This window comes from Catharus ustulatus, chromosome 30 (genome assembly GCF_009819885.2).
Source record: "Catharus ustulatus isolate bCatUst1 chromosome 30, bCatUst1.pri.v2, whole genome shotgun sequence".
In the NCBI taxonomy this organism is placed as follows: domain Eukaryota; kingdom Metazoa; phylum Chordata; class Aves; order Passeriformes; family Turdidae; genus Catharus; species Catharus ustulatus.
Genome location: NC_046250.1, coordinates 1,181,739 through 1,207,592, shown reverse-complemented (window position 1 = coordinate 1,207,592; position 25,854 = coordinate 1,181,739). Strand labels below are relative to the sequence as shown.

General features: G+C 58.7%; 1 protein-coding gene across 2 annotated transcripts; it reads right to left on the bottom strand.

The window, feature by feature from the left end:
* Positions 1–686: 686 nt before the first annotated feature.
* Positions 687–24,030, bottom strand: CADM3 (cell adhesion molecule 3). Of its 2 annotated transcripts, XM_033083068.1 has the most exons (10): positions 23,894–24,030; positions 13,736–13,876; positions 12,625–12,777; positions 10,418–10,555; positions 8,832–9,002; positions 7,982–8,072; positions 7,129–7,298; positions 4,435–4,560; positions 4,052–4,114; positions 687–3,793 (listed from the first exon to the last, which is right to left on the bottom strand). In XM_033083068.1, the coding sequence occupies exons 1-10, from the start codon at positions 23,967–23,969 to the stop codon at positions 3,675–3,677; spliced, it is 1,248 nt and encodes a 415-aa protein (XP_032938959.1). In that variant the 5' UTR covers positions 23,970–24,030; the 3' UTR covers positions 687–3,674. The 2 variants fall into 2 exon arrangements, with proteins under 2 accessions (XP_032938959.1, XP_032938960.1); XM_033083069.1 differs by lacking the exon at positions 4,052–4,114 and having other exon boundaries at positions 23,894–24,028.
* Between the last annotated feature and the right edge of the window lie 1,824 nt (positions 24,031–25,854).

Below are 25,854 nucleotides of genomic sequence, written 5' to 3'. Positions count from 1 at the left end.
TCGGTGACAGGGCTGGTGGCCTTGGTGGCCCTGAGGCTTTATGGGGACATCTCTGGAGAGGAGCAAGGCTGGGAGGGGTCCAGAGCTGGGAATTAGGGTTGGTGGCAGTAATTTGGGGCCAGAAGGACATTTGGGGGTGAAAGGGCTGGGGTGGGAGTCTGGGAAGGGAGAGTTTGGGAGCGGCTGGGGATTGCCCAGGAATTGGGGCTGCTGCTGTTTGGGGAGGGCTGGGAATTCGGGAGGGGCTGAGGGTCACGAGCTGGGGGTCTCTGAGGGGTGGATTTGGGAGTCTTCAGGGCTTGGGATTGGGGGTTTACTGCTCTTTTGGGGAGAACTGGGAATTTGGGAGGGGCTGGGAGGACATTTGGGGGTGAAAAGGCTGAGGAGGAATTTGGGAATTGGCAATTTGGGGGAGGGCTGAGGGGCAGATTTGGGGGTGAAAGGGGTGGGGATCTCTGTTATTGAGGTTATTGCTCTTTAGGGGGAGGTGCTGAGGGTCAGGATCAGGGGGGCTGTGGTGGGTTTGGGGTGTCCATGGTTGGGTGAGGCAGGGCAGCTGCAGTTTGGGGGTTCAGGGGAGGTTTGAGGGGGGCTGAGCTCTTAAGGGGGGCTGTCCCCTGCCCCCCACACCCCCCCCAGCACCCCCTGACCCCCCATCCCCAGAGAGAGGCAGAGAGCCAGGCAGGTAACGTGTGTAATCCAGATATATTTATAGGATTATTTTCCGAGATTAGCACAGGATATTAGAAAGGTTATAAAGTCACATCGACGGTCGTTGGCTCCCTTTATGTACAGACAAAAACACAGCACAACAACACAGCCCAGCCTCTGCCCCCCGGCCTCTCCAGAGCTCCCCAAATATGGCTTTCGTGTCTATTGAGAGTTCAGTGGCTGCAGCCACCGGGGGGTCCCGAGTCCTCCTCGCCCAGTTCGGATCCTCCCCGCCCAACCCCAGGACTGGGTGGGGCCACCAACGAGGACCTGCTGGTGGCCTGGGCTCTCCCAGACACGGTGACACCGAGCCTGCCACCTCCTCTCTTGGTGTCACACGCAGCCCTGCTCAGCTGTCACACCGCTCTTGGGTGTCACCAACGCCCGAGGGGGTGAGGACAGGGGTCACACCCCCACCCCGTCACCCCCACATCCCCTGGATGTCCCCAGGCCACCCAGCACCTGCCCACCTGGGACATGGGGTGTCTGTCACCCCCCAAGGGTGACACAGTGACCCCAAAAGGGCCTTTCCCAGACTCCTTCTCCCCAGGTGGCTTCTCCATTGTGACCCAGAGTGTCCCAGTCACAGCTTCCACCTGGAATCCTCCCAAGTTGGGAGGGTCCCTGTCACCCCACGGCCTCACTCTGGTGTCACCTGGTGCTCCTGTCACCCCCAGTGTGACACAAATCTCGTCCACTGCTCCCACATCCACCAAACCCTTTGTTTCCTGCAGGCAGAAATGCCTCAGATGGATTCTCTGACCCCTCCCAGCCTCTCTCTGTGACCTCAGCAGGTCCCCCAGGTGACACCGACACCTCCACAGGTCCCTGCCCGGGCTGCCCTGCCACACCCCACACCAAAAACACCAAAAACACCATGGCACCTCAAAAACATCAAACCCAGGCTGTTCTCCCTGGCACCTTGGAGCAGCTCTGGAGCAGTGGAACCAGGGAGAAACTGAATTCCAAGAGGGAAAAGCCCTTCCTGTCCCTGCCCCAGGGACCACCCACCCCACTCCCCTGGCAGCTCCCAGGGCTGGGGCTCTGCCCGGGATCCCTCCAGCCCCCAAAGAGATGGAATTGTCCTTGAGAACACATCTGGCTGTTTTTATTTGCAGGAATGACTCAGTTGTGGGGACCTCGGTGACAGCCTTGGCAGCCCCAGGATTCATCCCCCACCCGAGCTCAGAGCTGCTCTGGGGGCTCCAGGCTCACATCTCCCACTCCAAGAGGTGGGAAGGGAGGAAAAGCACCCCAAAAACGGCTGTGCCCAGCAAAGGAAACCCCAAAAGCTCCGTGTGCTGCTCCCTCCCAGTACTGACAGCGCTCCTGCCACACGGCTGAGCCACAGGAGCCTGGTCACATCCAAAGTGTCCCCAAGGTCACCTCCCTCACTGCCTGGCACTGAGCTGGGCCTCCTCTGCCTCACCTCAGCCCCAGCCCCACTCACACCCCACAGGTGACCCAGTGCCAGGTGCTGGCAGGGTTTGGAGGGGGTAAGAGGTGGTAAAATTCTTCCCCACCTCCCAGGTGAGGTTTCCCACCCCAAGGACTTTCACTCCTTCCTCAAGGGCCCCCTCGTCTTCCAGACCACCCCAGATCCCTGGGGTGACCTCCCAGGTGAGGTTACCCCCCTCCCAAAGGGCTGCCCTCCTCCAGACCACCCCAAACCCACGGGGTGCCCAACCCAAGGGCAGCTCCTGCAACCCCCCCTTGTGTCCAGATTGGGATTTGGGATCCCAGGAAACCTCATCCCAAGGCTGGGGGTGTCCTGACCGTGCTGGGGGGAGCAGCCCCATCCCAAGGGTGTGTGTTTGGGGGGCCAGGTTAGGAAAGGTGTTTGGTTTTGTCTTGGAAGTGATGGTGAAAGAGGCAGGAGGAAGGGCAAGGAGGAAGGATGAGCCACCCCCAAGCCTCTGTGGGGACACCCAAACTCCCCAGACCCCAAATCCATTTTGGGGCTCTCAGAGCAAAGAGGAAAATCAGCCCTTTCCAAGCTCATCTCTGCCCTGGGGAGGGGCTGGGGAGGGAAGGGGGGCACAGAGACCCCAGCAGAGCCCCACCCCTGCTCTGGGGGTCCCAGGAAAGCAGCCCCAGCCCCAGGGGTGCTGCCTCCTGCACTGAACATCTCAATAGATGGTTCAAATTGGTATTTCCAATCAGAGAATTTAGGAAAAGTTTTTTAAAAATGGGGGCTTTTTCCTTCTGGATTTGCCCCCTCCAAAATAAACTTCAGCCCTCCCCCCTCCCACTGGGGTGGGACCAGGGAGCTGTGGGGGGCTCCTGGCCTCTCTGGGGGTTCCACCCTGGACTTTCACCCCCTTTCACACACTGACTGCACGAGGACAGCTCTGCTCCCGCATGGACACTGCTCCACAAGAACCACCAAGGATAAAATTGGGGCAGGGTCTCGCTCTGCTCCCAGCTGGAGTCACCCCCAGCACTGGAGGGGAGGGGACAACAGGAACACCCAGGGTCCCAAACTCACCCTGGAGCTGATTTTATCCTTGGATATCAAAGAAACCAAAACGGAGAGAAACAAAGGGAAGAGCTACATCGACCCCAGCCCAACACCCCAACCAAGGGCCCGAAGCAAAGAGCAGCCACAAAACCAAAAGCAAAAAGGTCCAAAGGAAGAAGGAAGAGAAGGAATCGCTCACTCACAGCTTGGTCTGTGGGTTGGGGGGGGTGTGGGGATGGAGGTGCAAGCAAGCAAACGGGGCCGGGGCTCTTCGCTGTCAGGTGATTTGTACAAAGTTCAAGAAGCGTCGGCAGCGCCTCGAGGCCGGTGGCTCTCCCTGCTCTCTGTCCCGCCATCCCTCTGTCCGTCCGTCCGCCCGTGCCGGGCGCCAGAGAAAATCTGTTGGGTTTTGTGGGGTTTGTGGTCTGGTTGCCGTTGCCATCGGGGTTCTCTTGGCTCCATTTTTCTCTCTCTCTCTCTCTTTCTCTCTTTCTGACCCCCTTTAGATGAAATATTCCTTCTTGTCGTCGCCGCCGGCCTGGCCGCCCTCGGCGTTGATGATGGCGGTGTCGGCGTCCGGAGCATCGTCCGAGCCCTTGGCCTCGTGGGTCAGGTACGTGCCTGGAGGGGTGGGGACAACCTGGGGGTCATGGGGGGCTCTGCCAGCACCCCCTCCCACACTACCAGGGGAGGCTGGGCTGCCTGGAGGGCTCCACCGGGCTTGGCTGCAATGGAAAAGTCACTGGGATGGGAGGGGAGGGGATGCAGACTTTGGGGTGCTCCAGGTTTTTGTAGCACTGCCAGTCAGGCTCCTGACCCCAGCCAGCCCTCCTGGAAAAGCAGGGGTGCCCCCAGAGCAGGGTGGGGGGCTCTACTCACACATCACCATAGGGGATGGCCGATGGCGGGGTGTCACCGTGTCCCCAGAGCCTGGGCACAAACCTGCTGGGCATGAAAAGGGCAGGTGGAGGGAAAAGAGGAGGAGGAGGGAGGAGGTGAGGGGGAGATGGGGACAGGGATGGAGAACAGGGGTGGGAGCTGCCTCTGCCCTTGGTGCTGCCCAGCTCTGAGCATTCCCTGGGACATTCCTGCCATGGGCAGCACCCCCAGACCCAGCGGGGCTCTGCTGCTTCCACTCAGCACTCAGGAAAAGCTGCAGGACCAGGAGCTGCCTCCCTTCACCCCCCCATTCCCACTCTCCCTTTGCTCCAGGGACACAGCCCTGAGACCCCGAGGGCTCCCCTGCAGCCCCCAGGCCGTACCTTTGTGCCTGATCAGGTAATGTCCCAGCACGATGAGCAGGCTGAGCAGCAGGAAGACGATGACAGCCACCACCCCGCCGATCATCGCGTGGTAGGTGCTGGAGGTGGAGGGCACCGGGCTGGCGTCTACCCAGGCAGGGGGAGAGAAAAGAGAGAAGGAGCTGAGACCCTGCAGGGGGAGCAGAGGCTCCATCCTGTGCCAGCAGCTCCATCCTGCTGTGGATCCTGGGAGGGAGAACGGGGAAGGCAGCAAGGGAGGCAAAGAGGAAATCCCATCCTCCACAGTGGGGTTTTGGCCCCAAAAAGGGAGGATGAGCAGGCTTGGGTGGATGGTGACATGCAGGCTGGCACGGCCACAGAGAGGGGATGGCACCCCAAGGACAGCAGGAGCCCAAAGCTGGTCCCAGTCAGCCACATCCTGTCCTGGATCCACGCTGGAATCCTGTGTTAACAAATCCTCCACTCACTGTGCCCCATCAGCTCAGGGTGGGGACAGAGCCACGTTTGGAAAGGAAAAGGTGGGGGAGACACAGGGGAGGCAGCAGGACAGAGGGACAACATGTGACACGGACACACAGGACAAGGGACAGCTCGGGGAGCTGCTGCCACAACCCACCCTGCTGGAAAACACCAAAATCCACACACACCAAGGGACTGGAGCCGGGCTGGGCACCTGGCAGGGCTGTCCCCAGGCCAGGCCTGGGCCTCCATCCTCCTGTGGAGCTTCTTGGGCCAGGCTGGGCCACAAAGAGAGAGAAAAGGAGCTTACGGTACCTTGGATGAGAGCTGGAGTGAAGGATGGAGCGGAGGCCATGGAAGCATGAGAGATGGGCTGGGAAGGGCCCGGCGGAGGGGCTGGAGTGGAGTGAACGTGTGGGGTGGGGAGCTGGGGAACATCTGGGGAGGACAACAAAAACACAGGACACCAATCAACGCTGGGAAGGGCCAGCGAGGTGACACAGCCTGGTGGGGGGACCCTCCATGACCCCACGGACTGCTCTGCCTGTGTCACCAACCTTTGGGACATCTTCCCCCATCTCCTGTCCTGCCAGACCCTGGGGCTGCACAGGTGCCACCTGCATTCTCCTGGGCACATCCTTGGGGACCAGGGTGGCACCAAGGTGAGGGGGCTGGTGGCTCCCAGTGCCTGAGTCGTGAGAGGTTTTAGGGACAAAAGAGGGAATTCCAAAAAGGGAACCAAGCCTGGATACAGAGTTTGTGTGCTGTGACAGGGGGGTGACACCAAGTGGGCAAGGGACAGTGGCTGCCACCCCTCATGGACAGCATGAGGCACCTGGGCTGAGCTCCTGGACGGGTGCAGAGAGCTCAGGGAGCTCACAGGACACCACACAGGGGGGACACACAAGAGGTGACTGCACAGGGCTGGGCATTTGGGGGCTCGTTCTGGGCAGGCTGAGGGAGGGGACACAGGGGACAAAGTGCCTGAGGTGCCACTGCTGCCTGCACACTGCAGGGGAAGGGTGGTGAGTGCCCAAGATGGGGGGAAAAGGAGCTGGGAAAGGGAAGAGCCAGAGCACTGGAACAGGGAAAGTCCAAGGCTGGGAGAGAGAGATGGAGAGAGGTTGGGAGGAGAGCAGGAACAGCCCAAATCCAAGGGAAAACCACAGGGAAATGGGAGCACATCGTGGGGGGAAGGGCTGGAAGGGCACTGGGAGCTGGGATGGCAGCCAGGGGTGGGCACTGGCAGCACCACACACAGCACGGCATGGGGACATGGGGACATGGGGACACAGAGCCCTGTCCCGTGTGACACACGGGGACACACACAGAGAGCCCTGTCCCATGTGACACACGGGGACACACACAGAGAGCCCTGTCCCATGTGACACATGGAATGGGGACATGGGGATACACACAGAGAGCCCTGTCCCATGTGACACATGGCATGGGGACATGGGGACACAGCCCTGTCCCACGTGACACACGGCATGGGGACACACACAGAGCCCTGTCCCACTTGTGACACATGGCATGGGGACATGGGGACACACAGCCCTGTCCCATGTGTGACACATGGCATGGGGACATGGGGACACACACACAGAGCCCTGTCCCATGTGTGACACATGGCATGGGGACATGGAGACACACACACAGCCCTGTCCCATGTGTGACACATGGCATGGGGACATGGGGACACACACACAGCCCTGTCCCATGTGTGACACATGGCACAGGGACATGGGGACACACACACAGCCCTGTCCCATGTGTGACACATGGCATGGGGACACACACAGAGCCCTGTCCCATGTGTGGCACATGGCATGGGGACACACACAGAGCCCTGTCCCATGTGTGACACATGGCATGGGGACATGGGGACACACACATAACCCTGCCCCATGTGTGACACAGGGCACAGGGACATGGGGACACACAGCCCTGTCCCATGTGACACATGGCATGGGGACACACACATAACCCTGCCCCATTTGACACATGAGGACATGGGGACACAGAGCCCTGCCCCATGTGACACAGCACACAGTGACACGGTGACAAGCAGAGCACACTCAGGGGACAGCACCACGTGGGGCGTGGCAGGACGTGTCCCTCCCCACCCAGGGACGGGTGACACGGTGACACGGTGACACTTTCCAGGCACACAGCACCTCTGCTCTCATGCGTGTGTCCCCTCAGCAGGACACTCCGGCCACTGTGGCCACTCACCGCTGACGTCCAGGTTGTACTTGGCCACCACGCTGCCCATGGAGCTGGTGGCCGTGCACACGTAGGTGCCACTGTCACTCTTGTTGAGGAAGGGGAAGATGAGGACGCTGTCGGAGCTGAGCTGCAGGGGAGCGTCGCTGCCCTCCTTCTCCCAGAGGAATTCCTGCGGGCTGAGACATGGCATGGGGCTCAGCACCTGGGATTTCCCAGGGAAAATTGAATTTATGGACAAGCCAGGATGGATCTGCTGCTCTGGGACAGGACAGGGGGGCAGCACCTGGGATTTCCCAGGGAAATTGAGTTTGGGGATGAGGAGGATGGATCTGCTGCTCCAGGACAGGAGAAGGGGAAATTGAATTTAAGGATGAGCCAGGATAGATCTGCTGCTCCAGAGAGGACAGGGGGGCAGCACCTGGGATTTCCCAGGGAAATTTAATTTAGGGATGAGCCAGGATGGATCTGCTGCTCCAGAGAGGACAGGGCTCAGCACCCTGGATTTCCCAGAGAAAATTGAATTTTTGGACAAGCCAGGATGGATCTGCTGCTCTGGGACAGGACAAAGGGTCAGCACCCAGGATTTCCCAGGGAAATTTAATTTAGGGATGAGCCAGGATGGATCTGTTGCTCTGGGACAGGACAAAGGGTCAGCACCCAGGATTTCCCAGGGAAATTTAATTTAGGGATGAGCCAGGATGGATCTGTTGCTCTGGGACAGGACAGGGGGCTCAGTCTGTTCCCATGGGAGACCCCAAACCTGCCCAGCAGCGCCTGCCCAGCTCCGGGTGGGGCTAGCAGTGGGAGGGGAGGTTGGCCCTGAGGAGGAGGAGGAGGAGGGAGGTGAGGAAGGCCTTACATGGGGTTGCCCTGCCCGTCGCACTGCAGCTGCAGCTTCTCCCCCTCCCGCGGGTACTGTGGGTGGGGCTCGATCTTCGCCGTCGGCTTGTCTGGAAAAGGGGGAGAGGAACAGCAGGGTGAGCACCTGGAACCCCAAATTCCACCTCTAGAACCCCAAATCTGCACCTGGCACCCCAAATCCTGCCCCTGGCATCCCAAATCCTGCACCTGGCACCCCAAATCCATCTCTAGAATCCTAAATCCTACACCTGGTACTCCAAATCCTGCCCTGGCACCCCAAATCCTGCACCTGTCACCCCAAATCCTGCTCCTGGCACCCCAAATCCTGCTCCTGGCACCCCAAATCCTGCACCTGGCATCCCAAATCCTGCTCCTGGCAACCCAAATCCAGCCCCACAATCCTAAATACTACCCCTGTCACCCCAAATCCCACCCCTGGCACTACAAATCCTGCCCCTGAAACCCCAAATCCCACCCCTGGCACCCTAAAATCTGCCCCTGTCACCCCAAATCCCACCCCTGGGCCAGTTCTGGGTGTACAGGGCTGTGGAGTGACAGCACCCAGAGGTGGGGACAGCACCTGGGGGGTGCTCCAACATCCCTCACCCCATCACCACCACAGGGAACAGGGAAAGGGGAATGGGGACAGGATGAGGGAAGTGGTGCAGCCACAGAGCAGGGACCAGTCTCTGGGAGATGGGGACAAGCAGGACACGAGTGAGAAGCTGAGCAGGGAAGTGTCCTGAAGGTGACAGCACCACGCTGGCTCTGTGTCCCTGAACCCACCACACCACACCTGTGTGGGGTCTGCTGAACCTCCCCACCCCCCAAAACGTCCCCCCACGTACAGTGGACCTGCAGCTTCTGCGTGGTTGACCTCTCTGAGTTCTGCAGGGACTCGTGGTCCACCGTGCAGGTGACCTCGACCTCGTTGTCCTCCTTGGTGACACGGAACTCCACCCTGCTGGTCACTGTGAAGGTTTTGCCGTTGGGGTCCTCCACCACATCGGTGCCCGAGTCTGTGGGGACAGGGGACACTCAGAGCTGAGGGACACACAGCCCTGATGTCACACGGAGGGGATGCACAGGAAAATCTGTTTCCTTGGTGTGTATGTTAATCCTGGCTCTGAGTAAAGACAGAAGAGACTCCAAAGAAACCATTAATTAAGTGGTGCAAAAACACACAGGGGAGGGGATCAATGGGATGGGATCAATGGGTTAGGATGGGATCAGTGGAATGGGATGGGATCAGCGGGATGGGATCTGGGAGAGGATCGATGGAATGGGATCAATGGGATGGGATGGTACTGATGGGATGGGATCCATGGGATAGAATGGGATCCAGGGGATGGGATCCATGGGATGGGATGGGATCAATGGAATGGGATGGGATCAGTGAGATGGGATGGGATGGGATGGGATCAATGGGATAGGATCAATGGAATTGGATTGGATGGGATGGGATCAATGGAATGGGATCAATGGAATAGGATTCATGGGATGGGATCAGTGGGATGAGATGGGATCAATGGGAATGGGATCCATGGGATGGGATGGGATCAATGGAATGGGATGGGATCAGTGAGATGGGATGGGATGGGATGGGATCAATGGGATAGGATCAATGGAATTGGATTGGATGGGATGGGATCAATGGAATGGGATCAATGGAATAGGATTCATGGGATGGGATCAGTGGGATGAGATGGGATCAATGGGAATGGGATCCATGGGATGGGATGGGATCAATGGGAATGGGATCTATGGGATGGGATCAGTGGGATGAGATGGGTTCAATGGGAATGGGATCCATGGGATCAATGGGTTAGGATGGGATCAATGGGATGGGATGGGATCAATGGGATGGGATGGGATCAGTGGGTTAGGATGGGATCAATGGGATGGGATCAGTGGGATGGGATGGGATCAATGGAATAGGATCAATGGAATAGGATCAATGGGATGGGATCTATGGGATGGGATGGGATCCCTGGGATGGGATCCATGGGGTGGGATCCATGGGGTGGGATGGGATCAATTGAATGGGTTAGGATGGGATCAATGGAATGGGATGGGATCAATTGAATGGGATGGGATCAATGGAATGGGATGGGCTCAATGGGATAGGATAGGATTCATGGGAATGGGATTCATGGGATGGGATCAGTGGGATGAGATGGGATCAATGTGATAGGATGGGATCAATGGAATGGGATCGGATAGAATGGGATCACTGGGTTAGGATGGGATCAATGGAATGGGATGGGACCAGTGGGATGGGATCAATGGGATGGGATCAGTGGAATAGGATGGGATCAGTGGGAATGGGATCAGTGGGATCCATGGGATGGGACAGGATGGGATGCTGGTGTGGCACAGGCCACCCTCCAGTCCCCCCCACGGTGTCCCCAACCCCCAGGACAGGGCCACCCACCCTTGAGCTCCCTGTTGCCCTTCCTCCAGCGCAGCTGTGCCGCGGGTTTGCTGCCGGAGGAGCGGCAGATGAGCCGCGCCACCTTCTCCTCATCGATGGGCTGCTCGTGGCCGAAGATCTGGGGCTTCTGGGGGATTCCTGCAGGAAAAGGAGGAGACAAAAACCAAAAATCTGTTAGCTGGGCGTGCACTGCCACCAACAAGTGTGACACAGGTGATGGATCCCAGAAATCTGGGATTTTTGAGATTTCTGACCCCCTGGAGAACACAGTTTTTGACATGAGGCTTTGGAGAAAGCTTCCAAATTTGAGTGATGGAGTTAAAAGCAGGGGTGTGTAGTTAAATAGAAGTGTGTGATTTCACATGGTGAAGGGGTTTAAAATTGATATTTTTATAATATAGTGATAGGTATGGGACAAGATGGGGGATTTGGGGTGGTGTCTCTTTGGGTGCTCATCTTCCTTCTTCATGGTTACATTTCTGGTTGGACAGTCAGTGCTGCACTGAGGGTCATGGAAATTTAATTATTGGGTTAAAAGTATAAATAATACAGGTGTCAATTCTCTGTTGGACTGTTCAGCTTTAAGAGACCTTGGGGCAGCTGGACTCATCTTCATTTTGCTCACTTTTAACTGGTAGCTAGAAAAGTTACTGAACTTTCTGTACTTTTGATTTGACAAACAACCAAGCCCAAACACGAGAAAATCCGTTTCCTTTGTGTATTTTAATCCTGGCTTTGAGTGAAAACAGAAGAAACTCCAAACAAATAATTAATTAAGTGGTGTAAAAAAACACCATCATTACACACAGGTAACACAGCGAGGTGATGGGAACTGGGAGGTGATGGTGGGGATGGGATGGGATTGGGATGATGGGATCATTGGGATCAATGGGATAAGATGGGATCAATGAGATCCATGGGATGGGATCAATGAGATAGGATGGGATGGGATCAATGGCATAATGGGATGGGATTATGGGATCAATGGGATGGATGGGATGGGATCAATGGGATCCATGGGACGGGTTGAGATGCGATCAATGGGATGGGATAATGGGATAATGGGATCAATGGGATCCATGGGATGGGATAGGATAGGATGGGATCCATGGGATGAGTTGAGATATGATCAATGGGATCCATGGGATTGGATAATGGGATGGGATAACAGGATGGGATCAATGGGATTTGTGATCAATAGGATCCATGGGATAATAGGATAGGATGATGAGATCAATGGGATCCATGGGATGGGATCCATGGAATCCATGGGATGGGATGGGATCAATGGGATAGATGGGATAATGGGACAATGTGATGAATGGGATCCATGGGATGGGATAATGGGATAGGATGGGATGGGATGGGATGGGATGGGATGGGATGGGATGGGATGGGATGGGATGGGATGGGATGGGATGGGATGGGATGGGATGGGATGGGATGGGATGATGTGATCAATGGGATCCATGGGCTAGGATGGGATAATGGGATCCATGGGCTAGAATGGAATAATGGGATCCATGGGATGGGACGATGTGATCAATGGGATCCATGCGACGGGATGGGATGGGATGGGATCAATGGGATAATGGGATGGGATGGGATGATGGGATCAATGGGATCCATGGGATGGGTTGAGATGCAATCAATTAGATCCATGGGATGGGATGGGATAATGGGATCAATTAGATCCATGGGATGGGATGGGATAATGGGATCAATGGGATCCATGGGATGGGATAGGATAGGATGGGATCCATGGGATGAGTTGAGATATGATCAATGGGATCCATGGGATTGGATAATGGGATGGGATAACAGGATGGGATCAATGTGATTATGTGATCAATAGGATCCATGGGATAATGGGATAGGATGATGAGATCAATGGGATCCATGGGATGGGATGATGGGATCCATGGGATGGGATCAATGGGATAATGGGATGGGATGAGATCCATGGGATAGGATGATGAGATCAATGGGATCCATGGGATGGGATCCATGGAATCCATGGGATGGGATGGGATCGGATCAATGGGATAGATGGGATAATGGGACAATGTGATGAATGGGATCCATGGGATGGGATAATGGGATGATGGGATGGGATAATGGGATCCATGGGATCCATGGGATCCATGGGATGAGATGATGGGATCCATGGGAATGGGATCCATGGGATGGACTGTCCCCTGGCGTACCCAGCACGGTGACCAGCGCCTTGGCCGTCCTGACGGGCATGGTGAAGATGGAGCAGGTGTACTCGCCCTCGTCGGCCAGCACCACGTCGCTGATGCTGATGGTCAGCTCATTGGGCGTGGAGCGCTCCAGCTGGATCCGGTTATCCCGCAGGGCTGCGGGAGGACAGTGGGTCAGGGGAAATCTGGGGATTCAGGGGAAATCTGGGGGAAATCTGGGAATTTGGGGGGGAATCTGGAGGGAAATCTGGGGGAAAATCTGGGAATTTGGGGGAAATTGGAGAAAAAACGGGAAAAAAATCTGGTAGAAAAAAGTCTGGGGGAAAAAATTCTGGGGGAAAAATCTAGGGGAAAAAATCTGGGGGATAAAAAAATCTAGGGGATAAAAAATCTGGGGGAAAATAATCTGGGGGAATCCAGGGAATTCTGGGAAAATCCACGGAAAATCCAAGAATAAACTGGGAATTCTGAGAAAATCGGGGAAAAAAAATCTGGGAAAAAATTGGGGAATTCAGGGAAAAAAATCCTTTAAAAATCTGGGAATTCTTGGAAAAATCTGGGAAAATCTGGGAATTAGGGGGAAATCCGAGAAAAAACGGGAAAAAATCTGGGGGAAAATCATCTGGGGGAATCCATGGAATTCTGGGAAAATCCATGGAAAATCCAAGAATAAACCAGGAAAAAGTCCGGGAAAAAGTCCGGGAATTCTTGGAAAATCTAGGGGAAAATCCAGGACAAATATGGGAATTCTGGAAAAGTCCAGGAAAAATCTGGGGAAAAATCTAGGCATTCTGGGAACGTTTGGGAATTCTGGGAAAACCCAGGGAAAATCCACGAAAAATCTGGGAAAATCCATGGAAAATCCAGAAATAAACCATGAATTCTTGGAAAATCTTAGAAAAACGGGAAAAATCCAGGAAAAATCCAGGAAAAATCCAGGAAAAAATCCCCAATCCCGGGGTGGCAGCAGCAGGATTGCCCCTCATGGCTCCATCCTGGAGCTGCCTTGTTTTTCCAGGGTTTTACCTTGCTTTTCCAGGGGTTTTACCTCGTTTTTCCAGGGGTTTTACCTCGCTTTTCCAGGGGTTTTACCTCGCTTTTCCAGGGGTTTTACCTCGTTTTTCCCCGAAGTACAGGGTCTGCTGGGCAGGGTTGGACCACTGGAGCGAGGAATCATCGGGATCCTCCACCTGGCACTTGAGCACCACCGTGCCCCCGGCCACCACGGTCTCGTCTGACGTCGTGGGCTGGCTCTCTGCACGTGGACAGGGGGAATTAGGAGGGACCTGGGTGTCCAGAATACCCCCAAAGCAACAGCAGTGTCCCCAAAAGCCACCTGAGCACAGCTCTGTGTCTGTTTTTTTCCCAGTGATGCCATTCCTCAGCAGGAAATGAGGCTGGGATGGGTCCTGGCACCACCCACGGGGACAGGGGACACTGCTGTCCCCAAGGGACAGGTGCCAGGGCTGCCAGAGGACGCTGACACCAGCAGATCCCTGCAGGGCAGAGCCAGCAGCCTGGCACTGGTTGCAGACACCGAGCCCCACAGCCCTGGGGCTCCGTGCCAGGCACTCCTGGCACTGCCACCTCCATCCCAACAAAGGCACCCCCAGCCCACGGGGTGCCACTTGTGGGGTGGCAGTGTCCCCTCCCAGTGTCCCTCCCTCAGCTCCTCCTCCCTCCCTTCCTTCGGGCAGCCCAAGGGCAGGGAAGAGCAGCTCCAGGATCAGATAACCCCCACCGTCCCAAGGACAGCTATTTTTGGGAAGTGGAGCTGCTGAGGGACAAGGGGACATGGCACAATCCCCAGGCCCAGCAAACAGAGAGGGAGGAACACGGAGAGGGCTGAAAGCACCTGAATTTCCTCATTTTTTCATGAAGATGAAGGGAAATTGATCCTTTTGCTCCCATCACGAACTCCCCAGAGCTGTCTCAGGAAGGTTTTGGAGGAGGGCAGGACAAGGTTGCTGGTTTTTCCTGTTAAACTCCAGAAAGGCTGGGCTGGAAGGGCCCGAGGAAGGAATTTTTAGGAAGGAAATCCCTGCTGTGAGGGTGCCCAGAGAAGCTGTGGCTGCCCCTGGATCCCTGGCTGGGGAGGGCTTGGAGCAGCCTGGGACAGTGGCTGGACACTGGAAGGGACAGAGGATTGGACAGGACGAGCTTTAGGTCCCTTCAACCAAACAAATCTGGGATTCCAGGAGTCCCTCAAAATTCCAGAGCAGCATCAAACTGGGATTTAAAACATTCCCTTCATCCCCAGCACTCCATTTCATCCTCACTGCCCAAGTTTTTCCTGCTCTTTGCTCATCCCTGCCCTGGTGGGATCTGAGCAGGGACCCCCACGCTGGGGATGGCACAGGAGTGCCAGGGGAGACATCCCTGTCACACCTCTGCCCTGGGAATCCACCCCCTCGGCTTGTTTTAATTTGGTTAACGAGCCTTTGTCCTGCTACACCCTAATTAGGGGATTAGGCCTTTCCAAGCTGCTGTTGTCCAAACTCCAGCTCGAGGACAAGGGTCTGACACCCACGCAATTAACACAATTACCACCTAACCCCAGGCCTGGCCTCATTAAGGAATTACTGTGGGGAGAGGTTAAACACATCAAGGATGCCACCCCCACCCCGGGGGACACCCCAGAGGGGACATCCCCCTCCTCTCTCCCCTGGGACCCCCATCCCAGGCTGTGCTGGGTGGGGGGCACAGCCCCCAGAGCCCCCCCTGCATGACCCAGATCCCCGGGGGGCTCTGGAACAGATGGGAATGGGCAGGATTTAATAAAACCCAAACAGCTGGAACCTGCTGGAAGTGACAGAATAGGGGCAGAGCTGGGGAAGGAGGGGGCAGGAGCCACCCCAGGGGTCTTCCCCTCCTCCCACGGGGTCTGTCTGCAGTGCCAAGGTTTGGATGGAGGCTCACAAAGGAACCACAGAATTCCAGAATGGTTTGGGCTGGAAAAGGACAATTCCAACCACCTTCCACTACCCCAGGTGGCTCCAAGCATCCATCCAGCCTGGCCTTGGACATTTCCAGGGATGGAGCAGCCACAGCTTCTCTGGGCACCCTGTGCCAGGGTGTCCCCACCTTTACAGGGAGGAATTCCTTCCCAAAATCCCAACTAAATCCGACCCAGCAGCACCATCCTGACACACCCCCTGGGGCTATCCTAGAAAAACCCAGGGGTCTGGGAGCAGGGCCTGTCCCCTAGTGCCACCCCTCTGCAGCCAAAGCTCCTGGGCTGTGCTGGCACCAAGAGCTGGGACAGGTGCTGGACACTCCAGGAGCATCCGCCCTGCCCGTGCCAGCACAGGGCTGTGCCACCTGCCAGGGCTGGCACTGTCCCCTCACCTCCCTCCACGGCCAGAGCACGGCCTGGGGGCTGCAGGGACCCCTCAAACCCCACCCCACAAGAGTTATTTTCAGGTGAGGGTTGGAGACATCCCTCCCTGGACCCATCCAACCTGGCACAGGAGGGCTCAGATCCAGCCCCAGCTCCAGGGACAGGCAAAGCAACCTCAGGCTCCCCCAAAACCAGCCCAGAAAAGCTCTGCCAAGCCCTGTGTGAGGCCCAGAGCTGCTGCCCGTGTTTGTTTGTGCTCCCCGTTGGTGCAGCAGAGAAAAATCAATATTTCATTAATTAGAGCCGTGCACGTTTGCAGAGGGGCTGCATTCATATTTATGAACGTGGAAAAATGATGTAGAAAAATGATGTTGACATCTCTGCTGCTCCTGGAGCCCAGCATAAGTGTCCCCATCCAAAGCTCTGCAGCTCTCAGTGTCCAGCCCCAGGATGATCCCACAAGGAAAAATTGATCCTCTGCATCCCAGGAATTGTGCAACACAGCCACGGTGCTGCCTGCACCTGGAGCATCCTCAGGGAAGCAGGGAGAGAGGCCTGGGAAGAGCCCAGCAGCTGTGGGGAGAGACTGGAGCTGCAGGATCCTCTCCAGGGAATGTCCATCCCATCCCAGCTCTTTTCCAGGGTGTGAAAGCATCTCTGTGGCAGAAATAAGCCCAGAGAAAACCACCCACTGCTCCAAGCCCCTCCAACGCCTCTGGCTCACAGTCATGTCCCAAAAACATTTCTCGTTTCCCTCCTTCTTTCCCGAAAAAACTCTTCTCATTTCCCTCCTTTCCTATTTACTCTGGGTTCAGCATCACAAAGATCCAATTCATCCCCGTGGGCACAGATGTTTTGCAAGGCTCTTTATTCTCCTCTCCAAGATCTTTGTGTTCCAGGAATTCCCTCCACAGCTCCATCCCCAGCCCGGGGCATTTTTCCTGCGGGGAAGCAGCTCTGGCAGGGCAGGAATTCTGAACTCACGATCGGGAAAGCTCAGACATCTGCTGTGCACATCCCTTACAGGCTGATTTTAGCAGAGTGTGAATCCACAGTCTGGAATACCCAGAGCTCAAATTCCAGCAGGCAGCTCCAGATTTCCCAGAAGAGGGAAACCTGCTCGTGTTTGGGTGCATCTGTTCTGTTCCTCCTCGGATCCGGTGTCACCGGTGCTGTGACAGTGACAGGACACATCCCATCCCATCCCTCTGGGAGCTGCCAGGTGCCTCCTGCAGCTCCAGGGCCGGCTGCTTCCCCAATCCAGTGGCATCCAGATGTCCCTTGTGGTTGTAGGGTCCAATCCAGACCGTCCCCAAGAGGCAGATCCGGGCAGGGAGCAGGAGGAGACCAGGCTGGAGCAGGCTCTGAGTGAAAGGTGGAGGTGGGAGGGATCCAGGGCAGAGTTCCACGTGGGGACATCCCTGTGTGCTGTCACCCGGCTGTGCTCTGGGGACAGGAATCCAGGGTGCTCCCGTTTTCTTCACAGGGATAAATCCATCCAGTAACTCCATTGGTGCCTAAAATTCCTTCTGGCAGCTCCCACCTTTGCACCTCCAGCCCCCACAGCCACTCCCTCCGAGCTGTCCCTCCCACAGGGTGAAGGTTTGATCGCAGGGAGTGTCACAGGAATGCAAATGTTCCCCAAAGGTGGCAAACCCAGCCCCGAGTGTGCTGTGACCTGTCACTGCTCCCGGGCTCGCTGTGCCTGTGAGGTTCAGGGGGGATCCCGATGTCCCAGCAGGATGGGATCTCACTCCCTGGGAGGGAAGTGGTGACTCCAGGAGCTTCACACACCTTCCCACATGAAACGCCCTCACCCCAAACACCAAAATTCCAGAGGATTTCTCTGTGAATGAGCATTCCTGGGAAGGGGCACAGCAAGAGGATGCAGCTTCTCATCACCTCCTGCTCTGAACCCTGGGCTCTCCCAGGTGCAGGGTCCTGGTCCCAGGGCACCTCTGGAGCTGCAGCTGTGACCAGAGGGACATTGTCACATCCTGCCAGACCTGCCCTGCTGGTGACACCTGCCCAGGGTTCAGCAGCTGAGACACAGCCAGCAATTAGCATCAATCAGCAGCTCCAGAGGCTGATTCCAAGTGCTCTGGGACCGCAGGATGTTCCTCTCCTCCTCCAGCCTGGTGGATGCTCTCAGAGCTGACATTCCCAGTGTGATTCCAGCTCCACCCTCGCTGTGCAGGGCTGGGAGCTTCTCCTGTCCCCTTCCTCCTCCCCAAACCTCACAGCCCCTGCTCTCCCAGCACCCCCAGGGCCAGAGGAGAGCTGTGATGGGATCAGGGAGCTTGGATGGCTCCAGTCAGCCCATTTCCATGGTCACACCAGGCTGGTGCCCTCTTTGCACTGAAAAAGGCAGTGGCACCCTCAGGAAATCCCAGGATATCAAGATCACCTCCTTCCAAGCCCATCCCACAGCTGAGAGGGTCTCCTGCCACCCCACCGAGGCTCAGAGCTGCAGCAGAAGAGCCAAGACCCAGCTGGTCACACCCTGAGTGCTGGGGAAGGGAAAATCCCCCAGTTCTGAGCCACCACAAACCCTCCCAAGCACCTGAGAGCCTTTCCTGAGGTGTCACAGCTCCCTGGGGCCCCCAAAAAGAGAGAATTCCCCCAAGAGCCCTGGGGCACAGGGCAGGGTGACCCCTGTGCCAGCACCCTCCCCCAGTGTGACAGCCAACAGCTGAAAACTCCTTTTTTTGAGTGGGATTTTTAGCTCCTACCCTAAGGCCAATCTCCAACATGACTGTTGCCAAGGGAACGAGCTCTGTGCTTTGACAGTTCTGTTTTAAGGATCTCCCTGCCCAGCGAGGTGTCTCAGCCCAGTTGGATGCCCTGGCACGAGGTTTGGTGGCTCTGCTGTTGTGTCCTGAGGAATTGTCACTCTCCAGTGCCCGAGGATTAAACACACCAGGTTGTGTAAGAGGATATTTATAACACAACTGAGGGGTGGGGAAGCCCTGGCAGCTCTGCTCCTCCTGGGGGACAGGACAGCACAACCAACACCTCCTCCTGATCTCCCACAGACAGAATCATGGAGTGGGAAGGAATCCTCAAGGATCCTGGAGTCCAACTCCTAGCCCTGCACAGGACACCCCAACAATTCCAGCTGTCCAAAAAGCTCCTGGAGCTCTGGCAGCTTTGGGAATGTGATAATTCAACCCAACCCTCTGGAGGAAGGAGCTTTTCCTGATATCCAACCTAAACCTGCCCTAACACAGCAGGTCCTGGTGCAGTGGAGACTCCCCACATCCCAGTGGATACCCAGGAATGTGCTTTGCATCAGCTGTGGCCCAGCAGGTCACACCTCTGCTGCTGCAGTGCTCTGTCCCTTTTGGAGTCCCCAGGACCACAGGGAGATGAAAAAAAACCAGCCAGAACACAAAGTTGGTGAGACTTGTAGAGGCAAAATGGAGCCTCCAGGTGTTCAGAGAAGTTCAGAGCAGCAGCAGCTGAGGCTGGAGCAATCCTGGATCCATCTCCCCACAGCTTCAGACCAGGAGTAGCAGAGCAGGATCCTGATGGCAACAGGAGGGAGAATGAGGAGCTGCAGCACAGACACCCCAAAGCACATCCCAGCTCTGGAAACAGCTCCCCAGAGTGTTTGGGGGTCCCAGCAAGTCCATCTTCTGAGCAGCACCTGGCCCAGGGACCTGCTGTTCTCCCAGCCAGTGGCCACTCTGTCCAGCAGTGTCAGAATTCATTTCCCTGGAAATCACAGCCTGAAAGCAGCAGTCTGGAAAAGCTGAGCTTGCCAGCAAACGCCATCCGAGGTGTTGTAGGCGAGGAAAAACATCTGCAGCTGAAGCACTGCCTGGAGCATCACCCGAGGACTGGGCAGCTCCCAGGATGCTGCAGGGACACAAGGAGCTCTCAGCTCTGCTGCTCCCCAGCCAAACTCCTGGGAAATGTTGCTGCTGCCAGGTCTGCACCAGCCCTGCCACCCTCCAGCACGTCCAGACACCGCAGAGCCTCGGAGGGAGCCGCAGCATCCAACACCTGCCCGCGGTCCCTGCGCCCTCGGCCGCATCCCGGCGCAGGCGGAGCGTGACGCTGCCCAGGTGACTGGAATGGTTAAACACATTCCAGCCCAGCCCTCCCTTCACAGCCTGAATTCCCCGCCTCCCTCCGCTGTCTCCGGCTGTTTGGGTTTGTCTGGGTTGGTGCTGTTGGCAGCGGGGCTGCCCAAACACAGCACGGAGCGCTCCTGCCTCCGACAGCGCCTGGCTCCTCATCCTCGCCCCGCTGGAAGAGGAGCTCTGGGAGGGGATGGAGAATCTCAGCCCGTCGCAGGTGGGTGGAGGAGCTGGGGCACCACGGAGGTCACTCCCACCCCAGCATCACCACCATGAAGGCTCTGCTGCTCTGGGCTGCCCGGCCAAGAGCAGAGGGGCCAGAACTGGACCAGATGGTTCAAGCTGAGCTGACCCAGTAATTGGGAGGAGGACGAGCAGATCCACCTGACTGTGGGGGTGTTACAGCACTGGCAGCACCTTGCAGGGCCTGTGGAGCCACTGAAGAGCCAAAGCAGCAAGGACTGCACTCAATCTGTGCAGAACCTGCACGGCCAAGGCGTCACCAGGGCTGGAAAAGCACTCAGAGAACAAACCGAGCCCACCAAGCTCCCAGCTGGCACCGCCACCAAACCACCTCAAACACGTGCCCACATCCTGCCCCACTCCCTCTCTCCTGCAGGGACCTGGATGGGCACAAGACACCCTGGATTGGTGTAAAACGAGGTTAGGAACCAACTCAGGGAAAACAAACAGGAACAGCTCTGCTGCAGCTCCCTCCATCTGGCTGCATGGCCGCTGTGCCAACGCTGGGGTGACTCCCCAGATGCAGCCGCCTCCAGCTCCTCCGGCGATTCCAACACCCCTGGAGAGGCGAGAACGTCAGGCAGAGGGAGAAGAAGCAGAGTCTTGTAGGCAGGAGACCTCCCAGGCAGGGAATCCTGGGCAAACAGGGCGCTTTCCCCTCCAGAGGAGGAGGGTGCCCACAGCTCGGGATGCTCAGCTCGTGCTCGGGCAGCATCGCTCCATTCCATTGGGATTTCTCCCCCAGTTCCATTGGGATTTCTCCCCCAGTTCCACTGGGATTTTCATGCTCCCAACAAACAGCAAGGCCATGCCAAACCCCATGGCATTGCCAGGACAGTGGCAGAGTTCCTGTCCCTGGGTGCCAGCACATCCCTCACCGTCTGGGCATGCGGCAGGCACCTCTGCAGAGCCTGATCCCAGGCTTTGTCCTAAAATCCAGCCTTGCCTGTTGAGCCTAACTCATTGTGCCAGACAGCTGAGTGGTGGATTCCGTGCTCTCCAGCCTGCACAGGGATGCTCTGCTCCCTCCCCTCTCCTCCGGCTGAGTGCTGATCCCAGCCCTGGAACAGCTCGTTTCCCCCAGGCAGCTGATCCAAGTCATCCGAAATCAGGCCAAGCAGGTAGTGAGTGATGCAGAGAGGTCGCCCTCCCTTCCTTTCGTGCCTCACCAGGGCTGTCAGTGCTTCCTCGGCTCTGGAGCCAAGGGCTGGTGCTGGCACAGGCACTGGGAGCATATGGCGAGCCCTAATGGCACTGGGAGTGGGGCTCTTTCACACATTCCTTGGGGAAAAGCACCGAGCAAAGCAGCAATCAAAGGCTTCTGTTGCTCCAGACAACGCCAGGCTCCCACCCCACCGTGCCCCTGGGCTCTCCCTGCTCCAGCCTCCCACATTCCAGCGCTGGTGGCTCCCTCCAGGACAGCAGGACCTGTAGATGTCACCTGGATGGCAAAAGCCCTGTGGGAGCCCAGCCTGACCACAAAACATCCCACACAGGCAGGGCAGGCTGGGAGGCTGCTCCCAGGGCATCTCCCCAGGACAGAGGGAGTTTTTTGGGTGGCCTGGCCAAGCAGACACCTCCAGCTGCTCCAGAGAGACAAAGCCACCCTGCAGGACAGGGAAGTGCCCTGAGCCTGCCTCACTGCAAAGCCCTCATCTCATCACGCTAAGGACACCTCCTAACGTTCCTCCAGTGCATCAGGGAAAAAAAACAGCCCCAAGTCATCTGGTTTTGGCCCGTGGTGGCCTCCCAGGGCATTGTCCAAACAAAAGGGTTACACAACTCCGGGCTGGAATAACCCTGCAGAGAGAGAATGATCCTCACACAAGGACAACCACGCACCAGCCCAAACAGCCGAATGTGCCGACAGCAGCACAACGCCAGCCAAGAGCACAGACAGGGCCTTGTGCAGGACCAGTGCTCCCAGTGCCTGGGTGGCTTCCAGGGGTTCCTCCAGACCCTGCCATGGTTGTAGTGAAGCCATCCACAGCGCTGTTCTCCAAGGAGGAGACTCCAACCCACCCCAGCACAGGTGCCAGGGAGGGGATGTCCCCTGAGCCACGCTGGGATGGTTCAGGAGCTCCAGGATGAGGCACCAACCATGAAAACACAACAACAACTTCATCCCAAGCTTCTCCCAGCCATCAATCTCCTCTGCTTCCTAAAGGTTTTTTGGGGGTCTGTTTGTCCAGCTGTGCTGGACCCTGGCACTGGTGGCCAGGGCTGGGCCACAGCAGAGGCCAGCCCAGGGGGAAATCTTGCAGTGTCATCATCCGGGCTGTGTCCTGTCCCAGGACAGCTCCAGGTCACAGCCACCTCCCCTCCCAGGAGTGCTCAACCATCCCCACCCTGGGGCTGCCAGGATGTCCCCACATCGTGGGGCTGAGCATCACCCACACCCAAGTGACTCTTTCGGGTGCCCGTGGGAGGATCGTGGCCAAAACCAGAACAAATCCCAGGATTCGTGGATGGGAACGCAGCCACCAGCCCCCAGAGCCTGTGACAGCACAGAGATGGGTGCGGGGGAGCCGTGGGGGCTGCGGGCTCAGCCCTTGTCCCCACCGTGCCACGCTCCCACCCGCACAGCCCTGGGGACCCTCGAGCCTGTTCCAGAATCCCCTCCCCGTTCCCGATGGGCCGCAGGGATGAGGATGGAGACCGGACCCACAGCACCTCCAGACCACAACACAGCGAGTCCAGCCCAGCCCCTGGCCAGCGGCTGCACCTCCCCACCCAAACACACGCAGCAGCACCGCTTCTGTCACGACACACGACTCCCGACACGGCAAACGGAGCCGCCAGCAGCCAGACAGGGATGGCAGGTCCAAGGCACCGCCGGCCGCCCCGCAGGGACCCGCAGCCCCGGGGGACGCGGCGCTGCCAGCGGCGAGCCCGACAGGAATCACACTCGCTCCGCGCCTGTCGCGACTGTCGCCAGCGCTGAACCCCTTTTGTCTGGCGAGCCGGGGCTGCACACCCCGCTCATCCCGGCGGGACGGGGAGCGGCCGCCGCCGCCGAGCCCCCCGCCCATCGCGGGGAGGCGGCTCCCACCGGGGGGACCGGGGACCCGCCCCAGCCACGGCGGGGATGTCACCGCCGCTCCCCGGGGGCTCCATCCACCCCTCCGCGGTGTCTGAAGGGGACAGAGGTGTCACCGCCGAGCCCCGGCGCCCTCGCGGCTCCGCCGCACCGGGGACTCTCCATCCATCCTTCCATCCATCCATCCGCCCCCCCCTCTCCGCGGGCAGCGCCGGGAGGGGTCGAGCGCCGCCGCCGCCGCCCGCCGGGGCCTGTCTGGAACCTTCCGCCGCCCCGCCCCGGGCGGTCCGCGGCCACGGGGGGACACGACGGGCAGCACCGGCGCCGCCGTGACCTTGAGCCCCGCCGGCCGCCCGGGGCCGGGGGAGCCGCACCCGCAGCCGGCGGCGGGGCGGGCCCTGAGGGCCGGGCAGGGCGGGGCGGGGCGGGCGGCACCTGCCTGACCCACATAGCGGCCCCGTTCGCGCCGCCGCCCCCCGCACCTGTCGCTCGGTTCCCCGCATCCCCGGCTATGGCGGCGGGGATGCGAAGGGAGGTTCACCCGCTCCAAGTGCCGCCACTCACCGTCGCGGGAGAGGTTTCCCCAGGCGCTGCCGAAGCAGGCGATGAGCAGGAGGATGCTGAGAGCTGGGGGCTGCATGGTGGCGGCAGCGGGAGCCCGCGGGGCCGGCGCGACCGAGCCGCAGCGCGGGCGGCGGGCGCTGCTCTCTCTGCCGCTCTCTCCGCTCTGGAGCCGGCGGTGCGGCAGCGGCGGGCATTAAATAGAGCGCGAGGAAGAGACCATTCGTACCGGGGGGGGGCGGGGGGGGCCGCGCCGATGCCGCCCCCCTCGGCCCCCGTGTAAACACGCCCGCTCCGGCCGCCGGCCCCCCCCGCGCCCTGAGGCGCGGTGGTGCGCTCCGCATGCGCGGCTCCCCGCGGGAGGCAGGTGCGCGCGGGGCGGCGGCGGGGGGGGGGGGACGGCGGGACCGGGGGTCCCTCGGTCCCCGTGATCCCCGTTGTCCCCTTGGTCCCCTCTGTTCCCGCGGTCCCCGTCCCGCCCCCGCGCTGAGCGAGCCCGGTCCGAGCGGAGCGGCGACGCCTCGCGGTGCCATCCCCAGACCGGATCCCTGGCTGGGCGGTCCCGCCGTGGAAGGAGGTCTTGCCGGTCTGGGGCTGGGAGCGGGACCGGTCCCGCTGGGCGAGGCCAGCTCGGGTCCCCTCTCCGCTCGCAGTGTCCCCGGGCCGGGCCGGGTCACTCGGCGGGATCGCTGCCAGGCAGTGCCCGGCTGGGTGGATGGAGCGTGGTCCCCTTGGCAGGGTGAGAGGGGCCGGGCAGAGGTGCTGGGATGTCACCCTTGCTGGGATGTCACCAATGCTGGGATGTCACCCGTGCTGGGGTGAAATCCATGCTGGGGTGTCACCCTTGCTGGGATGTCACCCTTGCTGAGATTTCACCAATGCTAAGGTGCCACCCTTGCTGGGATGTCACCCCTGCTGGAGTGTCATCCATGCTGGGGTGCCACCCTTGCTGGGATGTCACCAGTCCTAGGGTGCCACCGTGCTGGGGTGTCACTCTGGGTAGGAAGTCACCTGTGCTGGGGTGACACCTGTGCTAACCAGTGTAGCCCAGCCCGTCACTGTCTCTGCAGCTTGTGCCACCCAGTCCCCTGGTCCTTGCAGCTGGATGACATTTGGGGCGCAGCCTGTTCTGTTCCAGTCCCTAAAAGTCAATGTCCAGTCCTGGCTGTCCCCTGGCATCTCCCAGGCAACTCCTTTATGCACCTTCACCCATCCATGCTCTCATCCATCAGATGATCCCCCGAGCTCCGGCTCATGCCAGCCCAGGCATTTCCAGCTCTGGAGGATTTCAGAGCTCTGGGCAAACATTCCCATCTCATTTCCAGAGCAGAATTAACCCCTTCAGCTGGAGTGTCCATGTGCAGCGCTTCCCCACGTTGGCACCAACCCCTCACGTGCGTTTCTGAGGAGCTGCTCCGAGGCTCCTGCACCAGAGCCGTGTGCCAGGGATGGCTCCCTTAGTCACAATCCCCGTGGGAAGCACCGTGGGAGGAACAGCTTGGTGCCGGTCACAGCCGCTCCCCGCGCTGCCTCCGGCTCCATCCCGTGTGTGGCCCTGGAGGTGACAGTGCCGCTGCCACGCCACTCCGGGGCAAATTTGGGGGCAGGATGGGCCGGGTGAGGCCACGAGAAGCTCTTCGCAGGTTTTCGCTGCCTGTCCGGTTGGAGGAGGGATCTGGAAACCCTGGGATGTGAGAGCAGCGGAGGGAACCCAAGCTCGGCTCGCGGAGGCAGGAGCAGGGCAGGGAGGCTGAGAGGGTCCCGTGGGATGGGGGCTGGGCTGGGTCAGACCTGGGGGGGGCGTTTCCTCTGGAAAAGGAGGGTCTTGAGTGGCTTTTTGTGATCCCCACCTCCCCGGGATGGCCGTGCCCGAGGAGGGAGCCGCGTCCCTGCGGGCTGTGCCCGAGCTCGGAGCCCCCTTCCCTGAGCCCCCCCAGCCTTGTCCCCTCTCGCTGCCACACCCT

What these genes read in the sequence shown, in the direction of transcription:
- CADM3 (XM_033083068.1), bottom strand. Translation starts at nt 23,969, where the DNA reads ATGCAGCCCCCAGCTCTCAGCATCCTCCTGCTCATCGCCTGCTTCGGC. An exon ending in GCAGAAGCTGCAGGTCCACT is followed by an intron (nt 8,073 to 8,831) that starts GTACGTGGGGGG and finishes CCCCTTTTCCAG; the next exon opens with ACAAGCCGACGGCGAAGATC. An exon ending in GTACAACCTGGACGTCAGCG is followed by an intron (nt 4,561 to 7,128) that starts GTGAGTGGCCAC and finishes CTGCCTGGGTAG; the next exon opens with ACGCCAGCCCGGTGCCCTCC.